Raw genomic sequence first — 12,851 nt, forward strand, 5'->3', positions numbered from 1 at the left:
AAAAAAAAAAAAAAAAAAAAAAAAAAAACACATCATAGTAAAATTAATACCTTCTCCGCTTCGCATCGAAGCTAAAACGTTATTTTACACTCTGTATTATTGTTATTACAAACTATTATAAGTAAAAATACTAATAATATGTAAGCTCTATACGCTATTCTGAGTAGAAGTTAATATATAAAAGCATTATTTTATTGAAAAAATAAGAAGAGACTATTAACAATGTGCTTTGTAAATTTAAAAAGCAGTCATGACCCATCCTCTAAATAAGTTCTTCATAATTATTTGGTAGCTTACTAATTATTATTAGTTTATTAATCCAAATAATTCTCATTATAAATATACACACATGTATCAATTTATAAGTGATTAAATAATTTTTTGGAATTTATTAGCATATTTTTACCTAAGCGAAAGGAGTGCTGAGAAACGTCTAATGATAGAAATAGTCATACCCGCACTTCACCTTAAGTACAAATTTAAAAATGATAATTACTTCCGAAGTATTGGTTCAAATATTGTTATCTACAATGTCATTTTCTATTTCATAAGCTAGTTAATGCTAAATTATTATTAAAAGAAATATAGTTGATATCCATATAAGGGATAAGGAATTGGCATATAAAGTATTTAAAACTTTCAATTAAAATTTTAATGACTAAAAAATGTTCAGTGTCAAGTATAAATTAATTCAATTTAACGGACTAAATAGAATATTAAAAAATCAGTCCTTCGATTTAATCGAGTTAGTTGATACTCAATAAATCATTTCAAAATTATAAATTGAAATCGAATCGTTTAGATTTAAAGATTCGAACTACACTTAGATATAAGTTTGTGTCCTTCTAAAAGCATTTCTTCAAATTAAACTTAATTTACGTCAAACCAATATTTTATTTCTTATTTCATAAATATTTCAGTTAAGAAAGTCTCCTAGGGAAAAGTTTTATCCTGACCATTATCATATTTAGCGGCGGTTAAATGGGTGGAGATAATAGATATAGATTCCCTATTGTCATATTTATTTTTGACGTTTTGTACAATATTAGCTTTAATATGAAGCTTAGAAAGTATAGATTTTGTGATGTGTGTTTTTTTATGTCTATCATTAAAACTTCTCACTTTTCACTGGATTTTAATGATCAATATGTAAAAAGAATACCCAATATTATTATAGTTGAAACTATGGTCGCCAAAGATTGAAAAAACCCCCAATTTTAGAAAAATATTTAAAAATTACAATACCGTAAAAAATGTTATTTTCAATATTTTTTTGTACGTTTTATAATTGCAATAACTTTTTTTTTTAAATCTTTGATTTTAATAATATTTAAACAATGTATACCACAGGTAATAAGCAGTCTTAGTATGATTTTTATAAAAATTGAAGTATAGAGAGGGATTTAAAAAAAGACATTCATGCATTTAAACAATTTTTTCAACAATTTCCGGAACGTCTACACTATGTTGTAATATACCCAATGCTTTGCATTATGCATCTTATATTTATCAATGAAAAATTTATAATCTGTATTTTATATTACTTGTAAACAAACAAATAACTTATCTGTGATAACATGTATACTGTTCAACACAATTTCTTATTATTTATATATATGTCAATTTATTAATTGTTAAATATGCTATCTTAATATAATAATCATGTAATGTATAATTAAGTACATTAAACTAAAAAGATCACTAAAAGCGCTGACAACAATATCCTTGGATTGGGGGTACTATCATTCACTATAAAAAGCACTGAAATCCTTTCAGATCAGAGTTCGCTTTCACTGAATTCAAATAAGAAAACAATTGTTAGTTACAACCCCGTGTTGTAATCTTTTTATGTGTCTTGATTACATATATTCGAAAAGAATTTGTTTTAATTTTCTATTATTGTGACGGAGTACGAATCCAATACCAAGTGTACATATACATATCGAAATATTTATCGAATCATCATACAGCAATTTGCAAGAAAAAAGAAGTAAATTTATGTTATCCCAATTATTTAGAGTTAATAATTTTGAGTAAAGGATGGCAAAGCAATAGATCATTTATTAAATTAATATCTTAAAATGTTAATTTTAACTGGTTGGATAAATTATTATACATAATCACGTTATATGGTATTCGTGAACTGGCTCCGCCGTTTCGTTGCCTCTTAGTTAGAACATTAGAAACTAACCAGAAAAAAGTGTATTGCACCTCAATTAGAGATACTGCGTTTATTATTTTTATATCTACTTGTCTTTATTGTTCTAAACCCTTGAACCATACGACACTGATAGAACCACAACATCAGGTTCTCACCATATACAGCCCAATTCAAATTCATTATTTTTATTTTATTAATTTTTGTTATTTGAATTATAACAACTATTTTAACCTATATCAAATTAAAACTCTTACAGTGTACTATAATATTAAAATACCACAATTGGAAAATTTAAAAGGTTCTCATTGGAGCGGTTTTAATAGTAGTAATTTTAATCACTACAGTGATTAAAATTAATGTTAAAATAAAAATACAATACGGTAGCACAGTATGGACGTGGTGACATAGTTGGGACGAGTATAGACGATATCTGACAGTGATTAAAATCACTATCATAAGAGACACTTCAATGCAAATCTGTAGATAGTGTTTAATTTTAAAAAATTAGTGGACTATTCCAAAAGCAACCCATTTCCTTAATAGGAATAAAAATCTATAGTTTATAGCAGTTCTGATAGTACCCTGATTAATAGTTCTTTGAATTATAAGTATAATTTATGAATAAATATTTATTATAATAATTAAATTTAGTATGAATTTGAATCCAATAAAATGTAATATTGTAACTTTTAAGGAAAAATTATAAAAAATAATGAAGTAGTTGTATATTTTGTTACGTCTATGGTAAATGTGTAAACAAATTGAAGGACTTGATTTGATACTTTTCAAAAAAAGGGATTTTCATACTCGGATACATACTTATCTTTTGAAGTACCGTCGAAAGAAATCGGGTCGATGAGAGCTGAAAAAAAGTGGCGATAGTAATTATAAAATATATATATATATATAATAGTAAAATGAATACCTTCTTAACATCGCATCGAAACAAAAGGTAATCCTTAAAAATATCTAATCTTGATAAAAATCGATTTAAATTCTTAAATAAATTTTACATTTTATAAGAAAAATAATAGTCTAATTTGATATTCCTTAAAATTAAAAGCAACTTTACACTTTATTTTTGATATAATTATTATTTGTTGTTATGTATTGATCTATGAATTTAGTTAGTTACATATACTTTGAGTAAAAATATTGGGTGTTTTGTTTTTTCTGAAAACTAGCAAAAAGTTGATTGTGCCTTATTTCATAAAAAATTTTTAATTGAAGGTTTTAAATTAACTTAATTAGAAGACTATCATGTATGTATAACCAATAGTTTCTAGAAAACTTAATATAGGTAATAAAAATAAAACAAGCTTTATGGTAATGGAGCACATTAATCACGAGTTTTTTATCATTAAAGGGTTTTCATTCCCTTCTGTCATCATTATTACAACGATAATTTTTTTTATATATCAAGAAAAGGGTCGTATATATTTTTCATTTAGTGTTAAATTAATTCTTGCACAGAGTGTTGCAGCCTGCTTATACAATTTTTTTTTATAATTTTAAGGTCTAACCATAGTTATTACTAAATATTAATATTTACATCCAAGGCTATCTTGATAGTGACATGGAAGCAACCGTGTATTTAGAGGAGGGTACAAGTACTAATACTCCTCCTCTTTGATTGAGCTAAGCTAATAATTCTATCAAGCAATTTAATAATGTAATGAGTTAGTAATTAATATTAGGTGACAAATATTTTTATTTTTTTTGTTATCGATGATAACATAACATCAATAATGATTATATAGTTGTCTCGTAAAACATAATTCAACGTTTCGTAGCGTTGTTCCCTACGATTTATAAATGTATCAAGATGAATTGATCCACCTTGGTACATCAATAAATCCTCTTATGATTGCGTCGGTGAACCAAACTAAAATTTTCAGGGGTAATATATAAAAAAATATCCTAATTTTCAACTTATAATATATGAGTATAATACCAAAAAAAAGTTCTTTAAATTAAGTCACATAACTTTATAAAATTATTTATTCATTAAAAATAATTTTTTACCACTTCCTATATTTATAAGTTCATATTTTTATAAAGAAAATTCATTTTTTAGTAATTACAAAATTATTTAGAATAAAGTTACAAGTAACATTTAAATTACCAAATCAATGTTTATGTTTATGTTTAAAGAAGAAAAGGAAATGGTTTACTCTTTTTTGTATATCCATTCATTATATATTATCTTCCATGAAACATATGTCTGCTTATCAGATGTTAAACAAAAATAGTATCGATGTTTATTTAGTATTGTTTCTTTTGTGATTTTTTTCCTGCAACTCAATAATAACTTAATCAACTTTAATAATCACATTATTTTAGTGTTACACCTTGGTTATATATTTAAATCGAAAAACATTGTTGATAAATAATCATTTAAGTTAATGTTATTATTCTTAGTGTTTTTTTCATATTAGGTAATCATAGGATACCTTTAAAATGGGAGCATTACTGTCGTTGTGTACAGTAGGCCAAGTAATTTCTTATACTTCAAATTTTTATTTTTATAGAAATAATTTTCTAAGTTCTTTTATAGATGGCATGTTGTTGTGGCCAAGCAGCTTGCTCATTATTTGCTTGTTGTCCATCATGTGGTAATTCTACTTCAACTAAAGTGATGTATGGATTGATGTTATTGGTAGCTGTAATATTAAGTTGTATTACTCTTGCTCCAGGCTTACAATCATTTTTACAAAAGGTAAATTTTCCAACTTTCAAAAAAAATATATTTCTACTCTTCCTCTTTCCCCCTTAAAATTTTATCACTTATAGTTTTTAAATGCAAACCTATAAATTTAAATAACTTAAAAACTAGAAAATGATTGGTCAATAACAACTTTTGGACCAGTACCTTGAAAGTTATTAACTTTTTAATACAAAGACTAGAGGTGAAGCATCTTTCATTTTATTTTCAGTTTTGTTGTAATTAATGAATTGTATTATACCTTATACCTTGTTTTAAAAATGCTCATATCTTTTAAAAGACTAGTCCAAAGATTGTTATCAACAAGTAATTTTCCAGTCTATTTTGGTTAAACATATATTTTTTCATTTAAAAAACTAGAGTTGATATAATTTTATGGGAGATAGTACCAAAATGTTTTTTGTAAAATATAGTATGTTGAATACTATTAATTCCAAAAAAAAAACATACTATGTTTTATATTTAAAAATTTATAAAAATTTTTGTATAATGAGTTACAATTTAAGGATCAAAACTTAAAATCCAAATTTTTTTAGATATTTCAGTTTTGAGCTGTATAATATTTTGCTTGATATAATGCATTAAGAATACTAGGGATTACGCTATATTTTAATGAAAATATATCAAGAAAAGGGTTGTACATATTTTTTATTTAGTGCTAAATTAATTCTTGCATAGGGTGTTGAAGCCTACTTATACAATTTTTGATGAACTTCACTTAAATAAATCTATAATTTTTTTCCTTAATAAATATTTTTACATTTTACTTAGATTAATTCCATACTTTTATTTATTATATTGACATCTAATAAAATATTAAATTGTGGTAAAACATTCTAAGTTGGTTTCTACTTCAATTTACATTGTATGTTAAATTATGAATCTTGTCAATCCTTTTTTAGGTACCTTTCTGTGAAAATGCTCAAGCCTCAAGTATAACGGGAAAATTTGTTAACAACTTATCTAGCGTATCTATTGATTGTAAAAATGCTGTTGGCTACATGGCTGTTTATAGAATATGTTTTGCCATGTTTATATTTTTTTCACTGATGTCCTTTATTATGATAGGTGTTAAAGATTCTAGAGACAGACGAGCTCCTATTCAAAATGGGTATGAAGTTTGTATTATCTGTTTCATTAATTTTATGTTGTTTAATATTTTAATATACATTGTTACATGTTTTCATGTAGATTTTGGGGAATTAAATATATCATTGTACTTGGTGGTATAATTGGTTCTTTTTTTATTGCACCTGAAGGATTTAGCCATGTATGGATGATTTGTGGAATGATTGGAGGTTTTATATATCTTATTCTTCAATTTGTACAAGTTTTAGATTCAGCTCATTCACTTGCAGAATCTTGGCTGTATAATTGGGAACAAACTGAAAACAAAAAATGGTTTGTTTTTTATTCTACATATAATATACAAAAATTTGTCATAATTTTTATTTATTTTCAATTCATTAGGTATTTTGCATTATTAATTACAACTGTTGTGTGCTACGGACTAGCCATTGCAGGAATTTTTGTTATGTTCCATAGTTTTACTCAGGTAAATATTGCATATTTCATTTAATTTAGGAAAATAATTTGTCAAGATGTTTATTATTTATTAGTACTCTTTTTTCTTGTTATATGCAAACTTATAAAATTATATTTTCTTTTAAAATTATTAGTAAAAAACATAATTTTGTAAATCTTACTAAAATTAATTATAATTAGTTTTATTTAATTTGTAATTAATATTTTTCAATTTTTAAAACAAACTTTTATAATTTTAGGGTGATGGATGTGGATTAAACAAATTCTTCATTACTTTAACAATTGTAATATGCATTTTTATGAGTTCAATATCAATTACTTCTTGTGTGCAACGTGTTCATGAAAAATCTGGTTTATTGCAATCATCCATTGTTAGCTTATATGTAGTTTATCTCACATGGTCAGCTCTCAGTAGTGGTCCAGGTATTAATTAATTTTTTGTTATTTATTTATTTGAATCATAATTTTACTTATGTGTTATTTTAGAATCGCAGTGTAATCAGAGCTTAACAACTATATTTAATAAATCTGATCCAAATGCTTCAAAAATTCATTTTGGATCGGAGAATTTAGTCAGCATTGGTATTTTTGTTTTGTTTGTTTTATATTCAGCTATTAAAACAGGATCATCATCTAAGTTTTCAATGAGTGTTTCTACTGAAAAAAGTAAGTTAAATTTGAATTAGTATCAAGAATTAAAATTATTTCCTTGAAAAATGTGTTCAATTTAAACATTATTCTTAAAGTAGGTAATGATAGTGATTTAGAAGGTGGTCACGGAGATAGCAGTAATGGTAAAATATTTGATGATGAAAAAGAAGAAGTGGCTTATTCATGGTCATTTTATCATTTTACTTTTGCCATGGCAACATTGTTTTTAATGATGACGCTCACCAATTGGTACTCGTAAGTATATAAAAATTTAATAAAAATCTGGTCAAATTTAGTTTTTTATTTTAAATCTTTTTTTTAGACCTAATTCTAGTTTAGACAACTTACATCCAGATTATGCTTCTACTTGGACTAAAATATTGTCTTGTTGGATTTGTGCTGGTTTATATGTGTGGACACTAGTAGCACCAATTGTTTTGCCTGATCGTGAATTTTAAATTACCTTAAAAGTCTACTTAAAAATTATGAGATATTGGGTATTTACCTTTATAAAATTATAAAAAATTGTATATTTTGTAGTTGTATTTACTATTTATTAAGATTCTTTTTTTTTTATTGTTTATATTATATTTTTTTGGTACTATTTTTTCTAGACTACATTAAATATTTGTGATGTATTACGTTTAAGTTACATGAGTGATTCTTCTGTTTTATATATTCAAAATAGAAATATCTATAACAAACATTTTAATTTGCATAATTTATTTCAAATATGTAACAAGTTTAATTACTAAAATATAAATGTTGTGTGATATTTCAAAAATATTTTAAGCTTGACTACTTATCTAAAATCTTATATATCTTATTATCTAATATATATTATTCAAAAAAGAAAATATAATAATATTGTGATAATTAAAATAAAAAGTTTTTTTTTGTTACCATAAAAATAAAGTGACAACTAGTGTATATTAATATTAGAAGTACAATTTGTTCTTATTTATTATTCTTTAGTCATAAAATATGTGCACAATTGAATAGCAATCAGTCTTACATTCAACAGTAACAATTATATGTAATAAATGTAAATTTTCAATTGTCTCTTTCAATTAAGTTGCCTTGTCTCATCTTGTAAAATATTTAAAGCAAGTAACTGATTAACAGGTAAATGTGATGATAATGAGCTATTTAAATATTTCTAATTGAATCATAGTATTTGTACTTGAGATCCAAACATTAACTATTAACTCTATACAAAAAATAATTATGAATTTAATTTTTTTTTTTTAATATAATTAAAAAATGATAATTTTAGGAGATAGTTATCACTTATTTAAAAATAATGATGATCAGTTTGTTCAAAATACACTCAATTATTTATAAAAATCGTGTCAAATTCAAATACACCCATTTTGTGAAAAATAATTACATTGTGAAAGATAAATATAATAACTTTTTCTAGTATGAAATAAAGAATATTTTTTATGCTTATGATCATATAAAAATGAAGTTACAGAAATATAACATAACTTTATGCAGATAATTGTGAAAATTTTAATAATTGATTAATTACACATTATTAATGACATGTAAAATATTTACTGTTTAAAGATGTATAATTTAAAATAGTCTAAAATTATTGATTATGTTTCCCTAAAAACTAGCTTAATAATCATTATTGTGTAATAATTTTTCTCTTATAAATGAAAAATTTCTGATTTAAATTATTCTTATTTAAAATTCCTTTTATTTATAGAATTAATTAAAAAGTGTAGTTTATTTAACAATCAAGGAAACTTGATTGACAAGTAGACGTCACATTAAGGCAACTTAATAATCAAAAACTATTACTAATTATATAAATTGATGTGATATTTAAAAAACAAACAAACTCAACCCGACTCTAAGTTTTTGTTAGTCATATTAATGACAGGTAATCGAACAATAATACCAGGAATTCAAAAAATGTAGAACTTTAACAGTTGTATTTATAACAGTCACAACTAATTGACGATATATATTACTGTCCATAGTTAGAAACCACTATAAAATTCTTGAAGCAGTCTAATGAGTCCAGTGAATTACTAGTAAACAGTGATGTAAGTTGTCATGTTTTCAAAGACTACTAAAAAAATGTAATGTTTGTGATAAAAATTATCTTTTATCGGGATGTTTTTTGNAAAAAAAAATGTAATGTTTGCGATAAAAATTACATTTTATCGGGATGTTTTTTGTACTTAAAACTGCCATAACTTTTTCAAAAATGAGCAAATAAAAATAATATTTTTTTGTATTGAAACCTTAGATATTTCCCTTTCACTTGATATAATTTTTTTTGAAAATCTAACACTTATTCTGCTCACTGGGAGGATTTAAAATAGTAACTTTTTTACAAAAAATAACTTTTTCAACTTAATTTTTGAAAATGTTCCGGAAATACTGCGTCCTTTAAACATATATAAAATTAAAGCTTATTTTATGTACTACAAAATGAAAAAAAAAAATTTGTCCCGACGATCTATCTTCTATACGCAAATGGCTACCATATTGAAAAATATACTATTTTTGTATGATAATTATGGGTTTTGTATTTTATTTTAATAGAAGTTGATGTTGCTTTTGCAATTATCCATCAATTTTTTAAAATTAAACACTATCTACAGATTTGCATCGAAGCGTTTCTTATGATAGTGATTTTAATCACTGTCAGATTAAATCTATACTGGACCCTACTATGCAATGTCTCTACTATGCCGCGACCCCACTGTGCTACCGTTTTTTTTACTTAAAATTGCCATAACTTTTTTTTTTATATTATTAGAACTAGATCAATAAATACGTAAATTTCACTTTATTTTGATAATTATATGTATTAAAATCATTATATCTAAGTAAAATTAAGAACTAATTTTGATATGATAATTTAATAGAAATCTATGTATGCGTTTATGTAGATGACATACAGATACATACCAATTTACATATTATTTAAATGTAAAAATGTATTTTACATCTGACCATAATTAATGTGGAAGGAAACACAATAATTAAAGTATTTAATAAAAAAAAAACATGAGAATGAAAATTATAAAGACGACCCCCTACCCAAAATAAAAAAATGTTATAAGACCATATAAACAGAAAGATAAAAGTTTAATAATTGAGTTCAACGCCAGTAGTCTTTGTTCTCTACAATATACAATACATAATTTTCAAGTAAAAAAAAATAGACGAATATTCTACAAAACATTAAGTATGATAATTATTTTATATATATTTATTTTTATTATTATTATTAAGTTTGCATGACACGTAAAGAATTAATAAAAAAAAAATTTTTTTTTTTCCTTAAATTAAATATAAGTAAAATTATCATTTTCATATTACATTTTTTTTTACATAAACTTACTTTTTTAATAACTTAAATTCATATTAAATTTAAGATTAATTTATTCAAATATTTTTTAGTGTAATTATTTAGCCTTCTATTTAATGATATATTAATCATATATGAATATTATTTTTATAATGAGTTTATCAATAGAATTTAATAAGTTATAATTAATAAAATTATCAATAAATGATCACTTTCATTAGAATAGCACTTCATAAAATGTATAATTAAATTATATCTATATTTAAAAAAAAACATTATGTGTTATTAAACAAATTATAATTTTGATAATTAAATTAAAGTATTAATACTCACTACATAAATAATTGTAATAATAGAAATTCATATTTAAGTTTGTATAAATTTTTACATTAGACTTATATTATTTTTCTTGTAAACTTAACTTCAAAACTTCAATCAATCTTTCAATCAAGATTACTTCAATTCATTCACATATTTTGTGTAGTTTTTGTTAGTATTACAATTGGACCATCAAAATGCACTACTCACACAATATAATCAACTTTTATATGAAAATGCTACAATCAACTACTGAATTTAAAGTATTTGACTCAGTATTTTTATTTAAAAATATTAATTCCAGAACATCAAACAATACAAATACAGATAATTTAGCAACACTGAAATTATTGTTATTTCCATTTCATTTAAATGATTACTGGTTATTAACAATAGTTAATTTAAAATATAATAAAATCATTAATTATGATACATCTAATAAATATCAAGGACAATTTAACTTTTCAATAAAAAATCTTGTTAATGAATGGACACAACAAAATCCACAATGGAAAATATACAGAAAAAATTATAATTGTATAAATTATTGTGACTCTGGTCCAGTAATTTTAGCTATCACAGAAAAAATTACACGAGGTTTTCCAGCTACTATTGACTTCAATACAATATCATACCTAAGAATATGTCAACAACAAGAAATAAGAACAGGATTACTCATATTTGAGAGTAGACCAATCGCTATAATATCATCAACAAAAACAGAAAACAATTCAAAAAACAATATATCAACTACCATTAATTTAGAATATGAATATACAAATCCTAAACGAAACAAAAAAACTGAAAAGAATAAAAGAAGAAAATATCTAAAAAAGAAATTAAAGAAAAACAACAAACAAAAAACAAGATCAAAAACGACAGCAATAAATATATGCTCCTAGTTGCAATACTAACATTAATTGCCAAATGAACATTTTAGAAACAAATCAATCAAAATAAAACCATAATCTCAAAATCGATAAAAAAAAAAAAAACCCAGCACAGGGGGGTCGCGGCACAGTGGTGACGTGGCATAGTTGGATCAAGTATAATGATATCTGACAGTGATTAAAATCACTATAAAAAAAAAACGCTTCGATGCAAATCTTTAGATAGTGTTTAATTTTAAAAAATTGGTGGATTACTCCAAAAATTACATGATCTGCTAGTTCCTAATTAATATCCAGATTAAGATAAAGTATATCGAATGAAAAAGGGACATAAATATTATTTCTCATAAAAAAATTGTATTGATCCATACACTTTTCAATAAGTTATAGCATTATAAAGTTAAAAATGTAAAATCTAAAATCGAAAATTTTTACACAAATATAACATTTGGTAGCCATTTTCACAGTGAAAACAAAATAAAGTCCGAAATTTTTTTTTTCATAATAAAGTACATTACATTAGCTATAATTTAAGATATATATAAAAGTGTCAGACCTTCCGGAACATTTTCAAAAGTTAAGTTGAAAAAGTTAATTTTTTGTGAAAAAGTTGTCATTTTAAATCCCCCCCTGTGGGCAGGTTAAGTGTCAGATTTACAAAAAAAATATACCAAATGATAGGTAAAGACATCAAGCATCTATATAAAAAAAAATTATATTGATATGTTCATTTTTGAAAAAGTTAGAGCATTATTAAGTTAAAAATATAAAAAAAAATTATTTTACAAAAATCGTAATTTTTTATTAACTTTGATGTCAACTTTCACCACGAAGACAAGTCCAGAGGTCAAATTTTTTTTTTTCAAATTAAAGTATATTACATTAGCTTTAATTTAAGATATATATAAAAGTGTCAGACCTTCCGGAACATTTTCAAAAGTTAAGTTGAAAAAGTTAATTTTTTGTGAAAAAGTTGTCATTTTAAATCCCCCCCTGTGGGCAGGTTAAGTGTCAGATTTACAAAAAATATACACCAAATGATAGATAAAGACATCAAGCATCTATAAAAAAAAATTATATTAATATGTTCATTTTTGAAAAAGTTACGGCAGTTTTTAGTAAAAAAAATTAAAAAAATTTCGAAAATTAGCGATTTTTAAATTTGTAATTTTTTTGGAGGTTTCCCCCATTTTTAATTTTTGAGGGTAATGTGATTTGTAATCT

At 23.9% G+C, this 12,851-nt stretch overlaps 1 protein-coding gene across 2 annotated transcripts; it reads left to right on the forward strand.

The window, feature by feature from the left end:
- The first annotated feature begins 4,439 nt into the window (after nt 1-4,439).
- On the forward strand, nt 4,440-7,886 carry LOC126904513 (probable serine incorporator). Of its 2 annotated transcripts, none has more exons than XM_050683599.1 (9): nt 4,440-4,657; nt 4,719-4,880; nt 5,789-5,997; nt 6,078-6,287; nt 6,357-6,441; nt 6,671-6,854; nt 6,918-7,097; nt 7,181-7,337; nt 7,405-7,886. In XM_050683599.1, the coding sequence occupies exons 1-9, from the start codon at nt 4,622-4,624 to the stop codon at nt 7,538-7,540; spliced, it is 1,359 nt and encodes a 452-aa protein (XP_050539556.1). In that variant the 5' UTR covers nt 4,440-4,621; the 3' UTR covers nt 7,541-7,886. The 2 variants fall into 2 exon arrangements, with proteins under 2 accessions (XP_050539556.1, XP_050539555.1); XM_050683598.1 differs by having other exon boundaries at nt 4,442-4,657; nt 7,178-7,337; nt 7,405-7,883.
- Nucleotides 7,887-12,851: the final 4,965 nt, after the last annotated feature.

The sequence above is a fragment of the Daktulosphaira vitifoliae genome, unplaced genomic scaffold (genome assembly GCF_025091365.1).
Source record: "Daktulosphaira vitifoliae isolate Bord-2020 unplaced genomic scaffold, ASM2509136v1 Scaffold_4, whole genome shotgun sequence".
Classification (NCBI taxonomy): Eukaryota; Metazoa; Arthropoda; class Insecta; order Hemiptera; family Phylloxeridae; genus Daktulosphaira; species Daktulosphaira vitifoliae.

Coding starts and splice junctions, on each gene's coding strand:
- LOC126904513 (XM_050683598.1), top strand. CDS start 4,622: ATGGGAGCATTACTGTCGTTGTGTACAGTAGGCCAA. Junction 4,658..4,718: donor CGTTGTGTACAGTAGGCCAA/GTAATTTCTTAT, acceptor GTTCTTTTATAG/ATGGCATGTTGTTGTGGCCA. Junction 7,338..7,404: donor ACGCTCACCAATTGGTACTC/GTAAGTATATAA, acceptor TCTTTTTTTTAG/ACCTAATTCTAGTTTAGACA.